Below are 18,605 nucleotides of genomic sequence, written 5' to 3'. Positions count from 1 at the left end.
TTTCAACATCTGACTGGGACCAGTTAGCAAAACATCCACCAACACAGCTGTTAAGAATGCCTTCAAATTACTAAACAGGGTGCAAAGAAAATCATTTTTACAGCTTGCCTTTTGGGCAAGCTGAAGCTAGCATTTCCTAGCCCAATTGTCATTATTTCAGCTAGCCCCAAAAGCTTTTTGATGGACAGAATTGATTTCACAGTTCTTCTGTTATTGGAATTCCTCAAAAAACATCACTTGCCTGTCGGGCAAGTTAAAAACAGAATTCACTAGCCTGATAGCAAAATCTACTAGCCACGCGCTATTGGACACTACTTTCTTTGCACGCTACTAAAGTTACCAAGTTTGATAGTGATTTGTTGAAAACTAACTAAGGGGTGGAGAATGGTAAAATCTGAGACTCGCCGAGATGCTGAGATCCTAGTTAGAAATCCGAGCCCGAGACTCTTTGGTAAAAAGTTTTGAGACTCAAAAAAAGTAAAAACAAACCATGCAAAAACGAGACTTCGAGACTTATCAAAAACGCCTCCAAGATTTTGAGATCCTGTCAAAATTTTCTGAGACCCACGTTTTTCGAGGTACCATTCGCCACCCCTTAACTAAGATGTAGCTCCCAAAAGTCGTGAAATTTTACAGACGTTTGTATGTTGGTATGGCACAATCTTGTGGAGCAATATCTTTCACTCTCGTTGAACATATCACCTTTCAACTTGGTAAGTTAAATATTTTAAGGTGTTCTTTGCAGCAGTGTCAATAGATATTCACTCAATGCTCTTTACCAAAAGTTAAAAAAAAAAATGTGGAAGGATCTATTTAGTGACAACAAAAACAACTACAATTTTGGTGGCATTCCTATTTTTGGATGGAATGCCACAGCAAAATTATTATTTAACAGTTATATGAACAACTGGGAATTATTGATAGCAGGTAATAGGTTATGGTTGTAGTAATTTTTTAATCTTGAAATCCATATTAATGTGATATTATTGAAGAAAAAAATGATGGAGCGACAATTATTATTGGTAAATGTAGTTCCTTATAACTAGATAAAGCATGTGCATTAAGCTGTCTGCACTTATTCAAGTGAGGGAATCTTATATCTTGTAAATGCCTGTCTAGATCAGAAGAAATAAAACACTTGTACCTTGGGTCATTGTTGAGCCATATAAATACTTGAAAAATATTATTGAAGTTGTCCTGCAAAAGTGCTAGAAACATTCTCACCATATAGTGGAGATCAACCTCCATGTGCGACCACCTCTCGCAAGCGACCACCTCCCTTAAGCGACCACCTCTTGTAAGCGACTACCTCCCATAAGCAACGGCCTATCCAAAACACCAAAACTTTCCCGGTCAACAGACTAACAGTTGGAATCTCTAGTAAAGGACCACCACCTGTAAGTGACTGCGACCACTTTTTGGACCTGAAAGTTTAATGATTTTCCAGTTGTTTTTATCCTCTTGTGTGCGAACACTTGATGTATTCTCTGATCTCTATGTTTGCTGTGTGCACTATGCTACTTAGAATATACAAAGAACTTTAGTGACAATGTGGAACTACACATGGTGTAACTTGGATATTGCAGGCAATAAATTATCTTCCATGAAGTACATGTGCTTAGACTTATTCTCGGAAGTGGTCCCCTGTGGTTCGATTCTTGTAAGCAACCACCTCCCATAAACAGCCACTAAGTCTTTGCATTTTGGGTGGTTGCTTACGGAAGGTTCAACTGTAATTGGAGAATCCACTCATCTAGACATTACAATTATTAGAGGGGTGCCAAGCCTCAAAAACAAATTTTTTGGCCTTGCAGGCATCAGGTTCTATTAAAGATCAGGTGGGCCCTTGCACCCTAGGAGTCCCTCCCATAGATCAACCACCGCCTTCTTTTCATAGCATGATTATCAAAACTTCCTTAAAGGAGGGGGAGTGGAAAGAGGGGGAGGGAAGGGTGGTAAAGAAAACCAATGAAGCGGTCCACTCAAGTTTTGATTAGGGTATGTACTGCCCAGAAATGTCAAGACAGCTCTCCCCCTCCCCTTCCTATTTTTAGTGAGCATGCTGCTACAATCTTCATTGTAACATACTAATTAAAGCATTGTACTCAGTCAGGTAATGCACGCAACCAGTATCACAGTCCCATTTATTGGAAAATCCCTCCTTTATCCACAAATGGGTGTTATTGGATTCTGTTTTCTTTGAAAGCTGGCTTATTCTTGTAAAACACTCCTTACACAGTTTTACGTTTTATTGGGTGATTTGATAAACTTTCTTGAATGCTAAGTGTGGATTTTTGTGCCAAAAAGTCATATATTTGTTTGCTAAGTATGATAAGTTACCAGGCTGGTAAATTCTTCACAAGAAGTATTTGTCGCTTCCGGTTCCTGTTTTGAGGCTACCGGAAGTGGAACATAGTTTAACACCACGTGACTACGGAACAGTCAAAAATTTGGCGGGCTGTTGGCAGCAGCCATCTTTATTTCTGACAGCCAAAATGTCGTTTTTCGAAACTCTAGAGACACTCTTTGGAGTCCGGGATTTATACGAAGTATTGCATTTAACCAAAACAGCGTCTGAATCCGAGATAAAGCGAGCCTACCGAAAAAAGTCGCTTCAAGTTCATCCAGATCGAGCGAGCGATGAAGATAGAGAAGAAGCAACGAAGAGATTTCAATGTTTGGGTCAAGTTTACTCTGTTCTGTCCGATCCAGACCGAAGAGCTGTTTATGATGAAAGCGGTGAAGTGGAAGACGATATCATTGTACAAGAACGCGACTGGGATGCTTACTGGAGGTTGCTGTTTAAGAAAATTACCGTGGAGGATATTGCAGAATTCGAGAAGCAATACAAGGGCTCGGAAGAAGAGATGAACGACCTCAAAGCCGCCTATTTAGACTATGAAGGAGATATGGATGCTATCTTAGAGAATGTTATGTGTGCAACGGTAGATGACGATGAAAGGTTTAGAAAAGTCATCAAGGAGCTAATTTTGAAGGAAAATCTTCCAAAATTCCCAGCCTTTGTTAATGAGGGTAAAAAGAAAAAGAGAGCTAGAAAAGAAAAAGTAAGTGAGCACAACCCCCCCCCCCCGCCCCCTCCCACCAAAAAACGTTACCCTGATTAAGAGAAAATACTCACTTGTAGTAGAAAAAATCCTCAATGTTAGTTGCCTGTGAACGCAGCCATCTCTCCTCGCTCCTTGCCGCTAGGAATGTTTCGCAGGAGAGATGTCTGCACCTCAGCAACAGAAATTGCATTTGCTGATAACATAAATCAATGTTGCACAATTAATCTGGTGATCATAGAGTTCCAAATGTGAATTTTTTCTGTCAGTCGTAAATAATAGCAAAAACAATAGAACTACTAGTTGAACAACCAGAGCTCCTGATCAGATTCCAGACAGATTTTGCATGATATGTGTGGAGTTTCTGTTGCTGAGGAGCAGACATGTTTTCTTTGAAATGTCCCTAGTGGAGGGGAGGAAGGAGAGATAGCTGTATTTGCAGGCTACAATGTTAGCTTGTGTTAAAATTTTCAAATGTAGGCATAATTTAAAGATTACCTTGTGATAACGTTTGACATGAGTTCCCCCCACCCCACCTCATCTCCGAGAAATTAGTAATTGGATTATTGATATTGGATTATTGATTATTGAGTTATTAGATTATTTGATAAAGCAGGTTATATTTACAAGGCAGCTTGAAAGCCAGTGTGGACCTGCTACAGCAATACACAAAGATAAACGCACATAGGTGTTGACCAATGTAGACCACTCTATGGGTGTATACGTCCCCTTCTCTCTCTGTGAGGATTCTGATCCCTAAAATGTGGGACCCCATTGTAGTAACTCTATTGAAAGTGTAACCCCATTATAGTCAATCCAGTTGTGAAAATGTGACCCCATCCAATGGCACACCCCCATTAGCCTATTTCTTGGAAGAATCCCCCTCCCTCCACCCCCCACCCAGCTGGGCTTTCATCCTACAAGAGCTTATTAGAGCCTGCAACCATTATTAGAAAATGTAACTTATCTTGATTTTTAGTAACTCGTCATCAGCATCATAAAAGCAAGGGATGACACAGTGGTGAGAGCGCTCACCTCCCACCAACGTGGGCCGGGTTCAAATCCCGGAGTTGACGCCATATGTGGGTTGAGTTTGTTGTTGGTTCTCTCCTTTGCTCCGAGAGGTTTTTCTCCGGGTAGTCCGGTTTTCCCCTCTCCTCAAAAACGAGCATTTCCAAATTCTAATTCGACCAGGAATCAGGTAGAGGAAGGACCACTTTGTGGATGTGCTACCTCTAAATCATTATTATCTTTATTATTATTAATCATTATTGAAAGGAGTTTGAAGAATGTTGATATTAGTAATTACTAAGAGGTAAAAAAGACTGTTGTTTTCCCCTCAGGCTCAAAAAGAAGCTGCTGAAGCAGAGGAAATGGCAAAGGAACTTGGTCTTAATGGCAACAGTTCAGAGGATGGCTTAAAACAACTCATACTGAAGCGACAAAGTGACAGGCAGGGAGCTTTAGACAACATGCTAGCAGGCCTGGAAGCTAAATATTGCAAACCAAAGAAACCAAAAACAACTAAAGGAAAAAAGAAATAAGTCTCACTAGGAACTTTTTTTCTGGAAACCATACTTAGCAGTTTTCCTTTTCAACTGTTTTTTCCTTTGGCATGGATGGATGCAAATGGTACACATCAGCTAACTAACTTACGCTGTGTATCTCTGGAATGCTAGGGACTGAGATTTAAGGAGAAAGAATACAGATATGGTTTAAAACAGACTGAAATATAAAATAATATTTAAGGAAAATCAAGAAGGAACTGGAAACTATGTGTATCTTCTCAGCAACGTTTCTCTAAGAGATGTTAAAAAATGAGTTAGTTATGAATGATTATGATTTTTGAGAGAACCATTTCCCAACATTCAGTTGTTAAATGATGCTGTGTATTGTTAATGCATTGTTTCTAATCTAGACTGTAGACTTAGAAGTGTTTGAGCTACTAAAAATAAAAATTTGACGTCTAATAATATTAATTGCCCTTGAAATTTGCTTAAGTTCTTTTTTATACCCGGGATTTATGCATTTATGAGGATTGTTCATCATGTTAACTCAAAACATTTTTATATGGGCTATTATTACTGTAAAATTCAAAATTAAATTTGAATTGCCGAAATGCTCTCTACGATAAACCCCTGTGGCTTACAGTAAACAACTGTTGGAATGAAAACAATGATAATAATAATGTGAAGCAGGCTGTCATTAAGAGCTGGGAGCCTGGAATTTCCTCTGGCTTTTACGAACATGGCCTGCGGTTACTTTTATAGGAATATAGAAGAAAAATAGAACCAAAAGAAATCTCCAGCCTTTTTTTTAATTTGCCACCGACTTATTGTATTTGCCCGGCAACTTGAAATCTTAGTGACAGCCCTGGTGAAGTTACTGTGGGATTTCCCCATTCAGACAGATTACCATTTAGACCACAACAGACCTGATATTGTAGTGCTGGAAAAGGAGGGTAGGATGTGCTTTATTGTCGATATTGTCGAGGATTTTTTGGGGTTTGAAATTTTTGATTTCGGGAATTTTTTGGAGGTAGGAAAATTATATATATATTTTTGATAGCTTGATATAAGTAGGGTTTTTGTGGGTATTCAAAACTAATGTTTCTATTTTTCGTGTTTTATCATTTAATGCTTTCTGGAAGTTTTTATAGCTCGGAAATTCGGCATGGTATTTTTTGGGGGTCAAATTTTGGTCCAGGGAATTTTTTGGGTTTTGATTTTTGCCCCCGTTTGATCATCCCTGTCATTTGAAATCCAGAGTACCCCCCCTTGGGAACCAAGCAAATGACTGAAACAAATTAAAATTATTCAGATGTACGTAAGAGGGTTAAAAATCCCACCTAGCCATAGGTAAACCATTTGGCTATTTACAATGATGATAGCATAAAATTATTTGAACATTGGACTACCAAGAACAAATCCAGCTAGCTGTTAGGTGGGCACCTGAACTTTATAGGGCCTTCGGATTGCAAGTCCAGCACCTGCTATGTTCATATTCTTCTCTTAAAGTTAATACCATATGTTCAGAGTTTGTATAGGTTGCAAGGACCTCCGGGATGTATTCCCTTCTTTTATCATTGTGGCCATCTAACCATGTGTAGCGAGCTTGACCTTAACCTTTTATTAAATTGCTATTGATCTCTTTATAAATCCTGTATGAAAATATTGAAAAAACATTACAGAGCCCCATCGTTCTTCACCAGGACTTCAAAGGACAAGTTGAAGGCCTGAGTTTTCATTGCTACATTCCATGAAAATTACACTACTGTATGAACTTCAGTATAAGCTACAATTTTGTAAACAACAGTGAAAATAACCTGGTTTGACATTTATGTTACACTGAATTTTTTTTTAATATACTTTGTTCAGTACTAAATCACGTTAGTAATTTTATAGAAATGAAATTACAAATAAATAACTTCTACTGCAATGTTTAACCATACCATAGTTATTAAAGTGGAATGGTTATGAAACCTGTTAGACCCTTTTGTCTTATGTTTTTGTTAACTGTTTTGGACCTGGCTGTGCACAACGTTCAATAACATTCCTATCATTTTGAATTTACTGACCAATAGAAACATCACATGTTGGAAGCTCCCTGACCGTGCACAATCCTTTGTTTTTTGTTCACAAATTGTGACTGAATAAATTATTTATTCAGTCACAGTTTGTGAACAAAAAAAAAGGATTGTGCACGGTCAAGGAGCTTCCAACATAAACTACAGCTCCGTTGTTTTCAACTTTGATATTTGTCTGCTTTCCAAACCAGTCTCCCCTAGTAACTATGCCCATACCCTCTTCAATGAGGAAAGAGCATCAGTGAAAATTTTTAGACTTTAAAATATTTTTCATGTCAAGACGTGGAACAAAACTGGACATTCTCAAAGGGCTATGCCATGTAGCAGGGTCTGTGATTGGGAATGGGTGGGTGGGTTGAGCTGGTGGTATACCCAGGGACTCCCTCACCCCCTATAAAACAGCTGCAGTTGCATACAGTGGGAGCTTTCTGCATTGTTCCAAGATCAAGAGGTTCCATTATCCTCTTTTGATTGCTAATTCCATTTAGGCCTGACCCTTCCCTGGCTGTCCTTGATTTCTTCATTTCTTTCCTTCAAAAAATTGTCACTATTTTCTTCCTAACTATTTCTATTTTTATCTCATAGGAAGTCCAACTATTTGAAACATTTTCTTGTTTTTGTTTATTTGGAACGATCCCTCCAGGATACAAAGTAATCAAGCAAACAAAGTAATGTTGGGGGTAGGCAAGCGGAAACATGCAACCATTAACACGTTCAATGTAAAACACAGATGTAAGAGAAAATGGTTTTTCTTTCTACCTATTACATGTTTTGAATGCATAAACTTTTTTCTTTAGGATTAATTTAGAAATTAAATAGTGCATTACAGAGTCAGACACGTGCATTTTCATTTCACCACCCCGACCCTGATGCAAATCTCTTACCGGCCCCGAGGGACTAGGAATATTTGTGGTAAAACAGCTCTCGGCTGATCAGTCACCCATTTCAACTGGTGCTGAATGCATTGCGTTTTGGTTAGTTTCTAGAAACTCTAACGTGGTAAAGGTTCTTGGTGAGGATTCAGAGTATTTGCTATGTGAGGAATGTTTTTTTTCCAAGGGAAGAGACATCAAGAAGGCCTCGAACAGGATAAGCAAATAACAGGTAGATTTTTCCATTGAAGAAAGTCGAGCGCTCATATTGCTCACTCTAGCCTAGAAGTAAGCTTAAGCTTATATTAAAGTGGTTGTATTTCCCCCATAGCAACTTGTTCTTAAACTATGCCGCAAAGGCGCGAAGGGAATTTAGTTTCTAATTTTCTTTTCATCTTGTGCTAGTAGTGCACAAATTTGGTCTCTTTATTTTATTCATTTTTCAACACCTTCTGTATAGCAGTGGTTCAACTGTCCTCGTATGCCATGACAGTCACGCTTAAAAATAAGTCAAAGCAAAGTGCGTAATTTGACCACTTCTGCTCTTCGGGACGAAAATTTTATTTGTTATTTTTCCACTTTTTTTTAGAAGGATTAAATTAAATTGTGGAGAAAGACTTGAATGACACAAGCACTCGAACCCCATCAGACATGGACCCTTCTGGGGGCATAGTACAAGCTCCGAGAAGGTAAGATACAAACTTGCAAAGTGATCTGTAATTCTATCTTTTTTATTCCTCTCCATCTATTTATCTGAAAAGTTATCATTGTCCATCAGTTCACTAAAAAATATGGACATTCATCAAAGAATTTTAATTCACCATTTCGTCAAGCCGCAACGAAAACAATTTAGGCCATGTATTTTAATGCGTAATTTGTCAAGCGTACGATACAGGTTTACTCTCGAAGATATATATCAGCTCGATTGTGGTTCATTAAAATTATCCCTGGTTCCAACATAAATATGTTCGCGTGTCATGGGAGAAGGCACTGCACGTTCGTTTTTGGACGTAGTCAATATATGTGCTCTGAGGTTAGAAATAATCGCTCAATGTGTGGGAAATCTAACGCATGTCTCCGAACCTGAAACGATCACACGCCGTGCAAAATAATAATGAATTACTAATTCGACGTTAATACAATTTTTTGGCCTCTAAGAACCTTAAATGGGTTTTTCCAAAAAAATAGGAGGCTTCTTTTTTAAATCAGAGAGGTTGTAATTTGGTTACTAAAATTACATATGTCAGAGAATTTACTCTGAATTGTTTTGATAATACGCAAGTTATATAACTGTATTACGTAGATTGTATTGGTCGAAATTCCTAGTGCAATCTATTTATGATGAAAGCTAAATATAACTATCATACCACGCTGGATAACAGATCAGCTTTTAAGATAGTTTCATCTGACCAAATTTGAAGGCTTTTTCATTTTTCTTCTTTTTTATAAAGTAAACAAAAAAAAATGAAGTGGATCTTTTGTTGTCTCAGATAACAAATAAATTAACATGGAAAACAAAACGAGACAAAAACATGAATAATAATATTATTATAATAAATCCAAGGCAATCACACCAGTGAATTTATTATAGCAAGATCTTACAGTATTCTAATAAATTTATTCGCTGTTAAATGCCAAGAGACAAAAGTACAGTGGATCACAATAATAGTGTTTAAACCTTGTTGAGAAAAAAAAGATAAGAATTAGATGACCAGGAGTTTAAAAAGATTCGGAAAAAACAGTGTTTGACTTGGGAAGTGGAAATCATTTTCAGGATTTTATTGTTCTTCATTGCTGGGGTATAAGACGAGGGGAAATAACTCTTACAAAATTATTATACCCAGACTACAATTAATATAAATTTAAGTTTATTAGGGCCAAATGGCAGTTTGGTTATGTTTAAGTCATGTTGCTGTCATTAGGCAACTGGCTCATTTCTAGGCAACTCATCATCCTTTGACATCATACACGGCAAATTACACAAAACCAATAGACATGACCATACAATTTTGCCTGCTTTTCTGGTATATCAAAGGAGGACAAGTTGCCCCTAGAAGCGAAGCAAGTTGCTTATAAAAACAACACAATTTTAATGCTAAAACCTGGTTGCCAATCTTCACTCCTGTGTTGCTGGTATTTGTAGACATCATAAGCATTATCCCAATTTTATTGCACTGTGTAGTGCCTTGAAATAGTTATAAAAAAATTAATTTGCAAAGGTCGGGTGTTAAATCCTGGCAATTCCTAATTTGAGTCAAAAAATCTGAAATCTTATTTTGCAGGGCTTGAAAAAAGCTTACATTCCAGCTTGTCCTTTTGGGCAAGCAGCTCTCTCATTTTGCTTGCCTAGGTCCAGTTCTTGCTCGTCTTAGTCAGTTAGAGGATGAATTGCCTCGACCCTTGCCCATTGAATGGGCAAAGGTGCAGGCAATTCCGGGTTGGCAGGGGTACTCGTTATGATGGCCTATACAGGGAGGCTCCTCCTGAAAGGGGTATCTTTTTCAGGCTTCAGGTATATGAAAGTGCAGGGATTTCACTTGTTGAAGTATATAAAAGGGTAGGGAAATATGTTTTTTAGGTCTGTGAAAGGGCCCAGAAGGGCTAACAGATGAATTTTATAGCTTTATAAAGTCGAGAAAATGTTCTATTTTTGTGATTGATTCCTATTTAAAAGACAGTGCATTTACAGAAGTTAAAAGGGATGCAAAGTTCTAAACAAGGTGTGTGAAAGGGGCACCATTTGTCAATAGAAGGTATACAAAAGGGGTATAAGGGGTTGGACCTCGGGGCGGAGTCTCCCCTTATAACCATTAATTTTGTTGAGTACCCCCTTGGGTCAAATCATCCTCTTAATTTATCAGGCAATTGTGCTTTAAAAGTTACTTGCCAGCGAGAAAATCTACCAGTCCTGGGCTTTTTCGAGCCCTGATTTTGTATATTTGAAAAAAGTACTGCTCAGTAGCTTTCATTTGAATGGTCACCCATAGTTAAATTCAACAGACTTAAAAGAAATACTGACCATGTTGTACGGTACCCAAAACAATATCGTAGAAAAGTAAAGCTCATGAATAGCTTGAATGACTTTCACTTAAATGGTCACACCACAGGATCTCATCCACAGTCTTAGAAAGTACAACTTGTTTTCATAAAAGTTTGACCAAAAAAGGTAATATTGCCTGATACAAGTTTGATCATACTGCTTGGCACTATTTATAAGGCTTGTGTCATCCTATATTTATATATTTCTAACTGTACTGTACTTATCTGTCGCAACTAGGATCATCCATGTACAATATCATTGCTGTGCTCTAGTAGAACCTGGTGGCCGCTGGCACCTGACTTTTTCTTCCGGGCAACTTGAAAATCTTAGTTTTTTCATAGATATAAAACTTAGTGCCGGGCACCCTGTATTTCAAAGGTTCAGAGCACTGGGCTACCTTCAACTTTTGTTAGAGCATAGCTTTATTATAGCAAAAAAGAAGTTATATGACAGTTTTACTATCATGATCTCTATTTTAGTCTTAACAGTGATTAGAATCTGATTTCTCCCTCAATACTATTTCCCTGTGTGAAGAGAATATATGAGTATATTATTACAGCTAGAAGGTTAATATTAAGAGCAGAAATTGTTCTTTCTTTTGTCAAAATTAATCTTATGCCACTTACTTAGGATAACCCTTAAAAAAGTAAGGGGTAGGATTATCTTCTGGTCTTGTTAATCAATGGCTGTTGTAATAAGGTCTGAACTGACACAAACTTTCATTTGGTACTTACATATTTACATACTGCATATTAATTAATCTTGAATTTTTACATGCACATGTCTCTGAGTTAAATTAAAGTTAGTTAAAATATACTCATAATGATTAAACTGATCAAATTAAGTTGTAAAATTTACAAACGTGCATTTTTTCTTCCAATCAGTCATAAATAATTTATTTATGCAGTAGAGATGAGGAATTCTGGAACACTCAACAGCTCAGGCTATGTACAATGCATTAACATGTGTGTAAGAATTCTTTAATAGGCAGTGATTCCACTGTAGTACTCTTACAAGTCATGTACTTCAGTGAAGGTAAATTTGATACACGTCAACTACCTCTCATAGTTTTAAATATAGAAGCTTATATTGCTTTCTCTGTCAGTATTAGGTACATGTCAAGAAGTGGTGTTAATTAGAACATTCAAGAGAAGCTACTCACAATATTAATTTTTACGAACAAGTTTTAATAATACCGGCAAAAAATAAATGGAGTGGTGTTCAAGGCTCAGAAATCATTTGCAGGTTATCATTGCAGATCAGCCAGGGTGGAATGAATATTGTATTTAAATATATTGTTACATGGGCATGAATTTCCACTCCAAAATGGAGCCAAAAAGGAAATTATCATAAGGATTATAATATACTAATTGTCTTGAGTGTCCTTTAAGTGTTTTCATGGCTATGTTGTCATAAAAATTTTGAAAATTCGTTCCTACTCCATCACATAATAACTGATGTTAGAGTGTTCTCAAAATTCTGATCTGGGTATAAAATTCATCTCCAAGCCCAGAGGCCATGCGAAAATGGTAATTATAACTTATCAGAATTTCATTTGTTAGGTAAAGAAAAGATAAGAGGCTTAACACATTTGTCTGTTATATTTTAATTGCTTATTTAGGATTTTTAATTAGCAATGGCATCGTTGTTTATAAATGTGTAATCGTGACATAATTATTATAATCCGTCGATCGCTATAAAAAGGTCTCATTTTTTTCAGAGGACTGAAAGTTTCTGTAACCATGCACATCATCCATGGGCTATTTTTAAAACTGTGCTTTAAATAATCCTAACTTTTTGGGATGTAGGGGAACAGTATGATATTGATGCAGTCAAACTGAAATTCATCAGAAGGTTTCTGACAGACAAAGCAACTAGACTACTTGTTTTAAATTCACAGACAATTTGCCTACAACTAATGTCAGCTGATGGTCACATGAGATATTATTTGTGGTTACTTATTATAACTGCTTTTAATAGTTCATTGTACAAAAAAATGAATCAGTGCGCAAACAAAATAACACAGAATTGATCATTGAACTTCAATACTGGTCCACGTGCAAACAAAGATTCACGGCTACTTAAATGGTCTAGATTGGTAGATTATTTGTCCAGAGGCCGGGGGGCAGTTGTGTTTTGAGGAACTAAACACCAGAGTCTGTTACTCAAAAATGATTGGCAAGTTTTCAGTGAATCTTTTTGCCAGCAAACGAACAACCATGGAAACCAAGAATTGTCATCTCATGTATGTGATGGTATTGTATTTTAATTATTCTTTACGTTTACAGTGCCAATGTTTCGCATTATTATTTACCGCAATAAAATTGTTGTCGTTGAATTTATAAATGCAAAGGCGATTAAATTGTGAGCAACATGATATCACGGATGTGAAGTCAATCAATGAAATACATGTAGGTGTAGGAGACTGATTTTGCCATCTTCAACTTAACAGAATCAAAGGAATTGGCCAGCAGAATAGGTAGCCATAAGCACAAAGTGGAATGTGACCTTTACTAGCTTCTGGCTACTTTTTATAACCCTGTGGTATGAATGTTAAAAAAATGAAGTGTTGAAAGTAAAATGAGCATTCAGCAACTGACTGTCAGGCTTATCTTTAGGGAATGCATGTATATTATCATTGTTTGATATTTTGTTAAATTTATCATTATCAGCTGAGATTAGGTTTGATTTACTGTAATCTCAAAAAAGTGTCATTTTTATTTTAATTTGTCATTTTCAGGCTCAAGCCACCTGCCCCACCCCCTCCGCAGAAGGTGAAGAAATGTGATCCACTTGATGTGGAGATACAAGATGTTCCTTCAATCTTCAGTGTGTCATCTCGCAAAGGACTGATTAAACCACCACAAGAACAAGCCAAAGATCCACTAGGTCTTGCATTTAGAAAACTTGATGATCAAACCCAGTCAGAAAATGGTGAAGGAGGCAGATCACAGACAAAGACTGATGATGAAAATAAGGTGCCACTCACCCATAATGGAGAGAAACTGCTAGCAAAATTTTATGCGATGTTTTATACTAATGATGGTACTGAAAAGGAATGGAAACTAGAGGTGGATGGATTTATTCCAGTTTGTTTTGTACAAGTCTACGGAAATGCCAACAAGCCATTCAGAATCATTGCTGTTGAAAAAACGAAAAGGGTGAGTATTACTTAATTATGGTGGCCCACAACTGTCACGGCAAAACCAAAAACCTCACGGCAAAAACAAAACCATCATGGCGAAACCGAAAACCTCACGACAAAAACAAAAACATCACGGCAAAACCAAAAACCTCACGGCAAAAACAAAATACCTAACGTCAAAACCAAAAACCTCACTCCAAAAACAAAATACCTAATGGCAAAACCAAAAACCTCACGGCAAAAACAAAATACCTCACGGCAAAACCAAAAACCTCACTTCAAAACCAAATACTTCACAGCAAAAACAAAATAGCTTTGGTTTTGCCTTGGGTATTTGCTTTTGCGGTGAGGTATTTGGTTTTTGCTGTGAAGTATTTGGTTTTGCCGTGAGGTTTTTGGTTTTGTCGTGAGGTATTTTGTTTTTGCCGTGAAGTTTTTGGTTTTGCCGTGAGGTTTTTGGTTTTGCCATGACAGTTGTGGGCCATCGTACTTAATACAGTCCAGTGATTTTGTTGCAAATAGTTATGGTGAGTCCTAAGACTCAGCTTGTGAAAAATCATGTCCATAACCAATGAGTCCCAGTTCAAAAAGAAAAAACAAGGAGTCATAAAGTGAAAATGCTTCGGCCTTTATGTAACCAGACAGTTAATCTGAAGACAGACTCCAAAACTCTGTATTACAGTATACTGAAATTAAAATATAATAGTCCTATTTTAAAACACAACAAAGGCTAAAAGAAATATACATTGTTAAACAACAGCCATAATAACTGCCACAGAAATTACACAAATGGAATATTTCTACAAATACACATGCTCAGATCAATCGATCAATCTTTGTGTCCTGCGGGATGCATGCCATGAATTATTTTGCGTCTTGGGGATTTTTATGTGCAGGGATGCAGGACGCAGAGGTAACAAAATCACTAAATAAGAGTTGGTCCTTTGCTTTCTTTTCTCTTTTTAGTTGACTCTTTTTTAGAAGAACATCTCTCTAAGATGGACACATAGGCCCAGTTCAGACGCCGAACATTTCATGAGCCAAACCTAATACATTGAATCAAGTACATGAAAAGTTTGGTGTCTGAATCAAGAAGGAATGCCTGTTTTAATTTGGAACAGCTTAGCTGTTCTTTCTGGCTAGCCCAGCAGGGAATTTCGACTATAGATCAACTTTAAAAGGACTTTGATCCAGACACCAAACTTTTCATGTACTGAACCAAATGCATAAATTGTTATAACGTATATTCTAAGCAGTTTGACCGAAATGAATATTTTTCTCCTTCTGAATTTAGTTCGGCTACAATTAAGAATGGCGTCTGAATCAATTCAGCCCGTCTAAATAATTTGGGTTGACCTTAATTCAAATTAGGTGTGGCTCAGGAAAATTTCGGTGTCTGATTTGTTTGGATAAGATTACTATTCTTATTATTATTGTTGTTATTATTATAATTATTTAATTTTTTGTGAAGTTTGCTGCTACAGAGAAATAAGACTATTAAAGAGTGATTGTTACCCAGTGAAATTCAAGCCTGCCAGTAATGTCAAAAATTTAAATAACAGTACGATTGCTTTGCTACATGTATCATTTACTTGTCAAAAGTTTGAAAAGTGTCACCAAGCATTATAACTTTTGTAAACTCACTCAAAGAACCAATTATAACATCTTATTTCTAATGTTCAAAGAGCCTGGCTATTGCTTGAAAATTACCTTTAAAGAGCATTTAAAGTTACCCCAAGGTCTAAAACAGTACCACCAGTGAATTTTTCACATGCTTAAAACAAATTAAAATTGTGTAATGAGGAAGAATCTGAGTCATGTTTGAACAAAGATTTGTATAACCTTTTACTTATTATGTTAATCCTGCAATGTTTTTATAACAAAGTAAACAGTCACAAAAGCTGTCAGCTTTAATGCCAATATTTTGGGAAATGAAAAAAGAGTGATAGTGTTAATTTATTTTAAGTGAGTGGCAGTCTTTCAGTAATAGATGTGATGTGTCTTTGACCCTAGAAGCAGTTGTTTGTAGAATTGCTGGCTTACGTACATGTACATGTACATGCAAATGCAAGTCATAGACAAAAAAATAATATTTATGTAACAACATTGTTGTTGATTTTATTAAAAGGAATATATTATTTTGTATCCTGAAATTCTATCTTTTCAGCCCTAATGAAATACATGAAAACATTTCTTGAATCTGATCAGCTGAGAGCAGTGCAGTTTTTAGTGTTTTAACACAGTGTAAAACTAAGATATACAACCCTCCAAGTTAAATTTTTCCTTTGGTGGCCATTTGACGACCAGCTCTTTAAGTTTTGTCACCAAAGGACCTTTTTAGCCGCCAAAATATATATTAATAATTAAAGTGTTAAATAATTGGTTAATAATTAATTTGGGCTTAAGAATGGTGGTGTTCAACCAAAACAATGTTTCTAAACAGCATTTACCAGGACGTACAAAAACAACAAAATGTTGCATTAAAACTGCCCTTAAAGCTAGTGTTCTTTCAGTATTCTACGGATGAAACCGCATATCAAGAAATTATTTACCTCTGAATTGTCTTAGTGACACAGCCTTAAAGGACAGCATGATCTATAAATCAACCCTGTAGCTTTCTATCAGCCAAAAAACGCAAACAAAAATACCGCTTGGGAGATTGCAATAAATACCTTTTGCTCTATTTTTGGTTAAGACAATTGTTTTTCAGAAAGTTGAGATTTGTCTGATGATGATGTTGTGTTGGTCTGCTATGGTCGCTTTTTAATTTGAAAAACGATTCAACATTTCATGTTACTCAAATTTATTTTAAAATGTTCCATGCCAACTTTAACTTTCTGCTTTTCCATTTATTTTAACCCCCAAAATATTATATTTATTTGCGTGTTATAGACAGTGTTGCCCAATTTCAAAACGAGGAAAACTGGTTACGAGTCTGTGTATTATAAATTCGGAATAGCCCTGTTTCATTGTATTCAGATTCAGCATGATGGCAAGTCCTGGAGGACAAACAAAGAAAATAAGTGGACATGTTTATATATAGTTTTTCTTTGATTCTGTCCACTAGCCTTAGGATTCACAATCCTGTTGCATTAGGTTTTTAGTTTATTGAAAATGGGTTGTTGTAGTATTTTGGCAATATGTAAGGGTCAAGTCATTTATTCCAAATTTGAGGTTATATATACTACTCTGAGGAAAATGATTGATTTATTGTTTTGCTTTGTTTCTTTTCTAGATCATGGAATATCAAGTAACTGTTAATACAACATGTGCAAGGAATTCAACTTTCGTGAAGTGGCAAGATGGGGTGTCAATGTTTGGTGTTCGCTTTGCCAAAGACGATCAAGCTGAACAGGTGTTTGTCACTTAAAACTAACAGGAAAAATCTCATAAAAAATTCAATTGCCAAGTTACTTTTAATATCATAATTTTAATAGTCTTGTCTTTAAAATTACTTTAAAAGGCTAACTTTTTCACTAATTAAAATTTATAGTTATTGTTTTCAAATTGTTAAGGTTACATGTACGTTTATCACTGAACTGAAAACAATGACTTAATTTTTTCTTCCTCGTCTTGCTGAGAGCAGTTTAAAGTTTCAGAACCAGTATTTGTTGAGTAGAATGGTCCTTTATGTTAACTCTGTTTGATTATTTACGGTTTGACTGTTTGTGACTACCCAAAACAGGAATTTTTTTTTTTTTCGGAAATTGTATGTAAAAATCATACTCAGCCTCTCTTTTCCCCTTGCTGTAGACAGAACCTTTACTTCCATGAGCTGTCAGCTACGAGAGCTTTAATTACAGCTTTTGATATAAATTATGCTACAGCTGGCAAATCTTGTAGTGTCCCACCATTCATTAATTTGCCAACTGTACTTGGTATCTCATTCGAAACAACACTTTATAGCAAGTCTTTCTGAATGTCCTTCTGGTTTGGGAACTTAAAAAATTCAATATACTGCAAATATTGTCCTTGCTTGTTTAATATTTTACATAGCCTAATCCAGGTATGCTTGGAATTGGCTCATAATTAACACATTAGGTGTTTGGTTTGAAATGCCTTTTGCATATTTTGTTGCATGAAGGAAAACAACTAAGTACCATTTTCTGTTGTTTTTTTTTGTATTTGGTTCAGCTGTAGCTGGTAAGAATGATTATTGTTTGTATTTTTCCCTCAAAAGAAAGGTCCATTCAGTTTTAGTATTTTTATGAGGTTATTTTGCACTAACAAGCAGGGTGCAAGGAAAGTCAGTTTTACAGCCTAGCTGCCATTCAGGCAAGCTATAGCTAGCATGTACTAGCATGTAGCCCACAAGTCATTTCAACTAGCCCCAAAACCGGTTTTGATTAGCAGGATTGATTACAGTCCTTAGACTGTTTTGAATTTCCCCAAAGAACAGCACTTGCCCATTGGGCAAGTTAAGAACAAAAATCACTAGCCTGATAGCAAAATCCACTAGCCCTGGGCTATTGGACATGACTTTCTTTGCACACTGAACTGTCTAACAGTGATTATGAAGTGGAATACTTTTTTATATGATTTGAAGTACAGTGTACAGTCACTGTATTGACTGTATTGTTGTCAGTAACTTTCCGGGAATGGTCTGTTGAAGTTTGCTTGCTTTGGCAGTATTAAATGTCTATTAAAAGATACTTAAAAAGCTACTGCAAACCCCGAGGGCATTACCACAGGGATAAGGTGAAGGGTACGAAATTGAATGTGTGTCTTCTGCTTTACAGTTTTTTAGCACAGTGAAAAGGATGGCTTCCACATTGGCCAAAGCTGCACAGCTTCTTAAGCAGCCAGAGAGAAAGGTAACACACATAAAATTATAATGCACAAGACTTGTTCAACTTTTGATGGAAGTAAAATATTTGTAACATGCAGGGCGCAATGG

At 36.4% G+C, this 18,605-nt stretch overlaps 2 protein-coding genes across 2 annotated transcripts in view; both read left to right on the top strand.

The window, feature by feature from the left end:
- Window positions 1-2,450: 2,450 nt before the first annotated feature.
- Window positions 2,451-4,663, top strand: LOC140929322 (dnaJ homolog subfamily C member 9-like). Its single transcript, XM_073379124.1, has 2 exons — window positions 2,451-3,065; window positions 4,409-4,663. The coding sequence occupies exons 1-2, from the start codon at window positions 2,496-2,498 to the stop codon at window positions 4,607-4,609; spliced, it is 771 nt and encodes a 256-aa protein (XP_073235225.1). The 5' UTR covers window positions 2,451-2,495; the 3' UTR covers window positions 4,610-4,663.
- Window positions 4,664-12,492: 7,829 nt separating this feature from the next.
- LOC140931515 (uncharacterized) overlaps window positions 12,493-18,605 on the top strand; it is a 29,121-nt gene continuing 23,008 nt past the window's right edge. Inside the window, exons 1-4 of the mRNA XM_073381324.1 lie at window positions 12,493-12,808; window positions 13,304-13,724; window positions 16,944-17,063; window positions 18,448-18,522. Of these exons, the coding sequence (XP_073237425.1) occupies window positions 12,735-12,808; window positions 13,304-13,724; window positions 16,944-17,063; window positions 18,448-18,522 (690 nt within the window). The 5' untranslated portion in view covers window positions 12,493-12,734. The remainder of the gene's footprint in view (window positions 12,809-13,303; window positions 13,725-16,943; window positions 17,064-18,447; window positions 18,523-18,605) is intronic.

Source organism: Porites lutea, chromosome 3 (assembly GCF_958299795.1).
Source record: "Porites lutea chromosome 3, jaPorLute2.1, whole genome shotgun sequence".
NCBI lineage: Eukaryota > Metazoa > Cnidaria > Anthozoa > Scleractinia > Poritidae > Porites > Porites lutea.
This window is presented reverse-complemented; position numbering and strand designations above follow the sequence as displayed.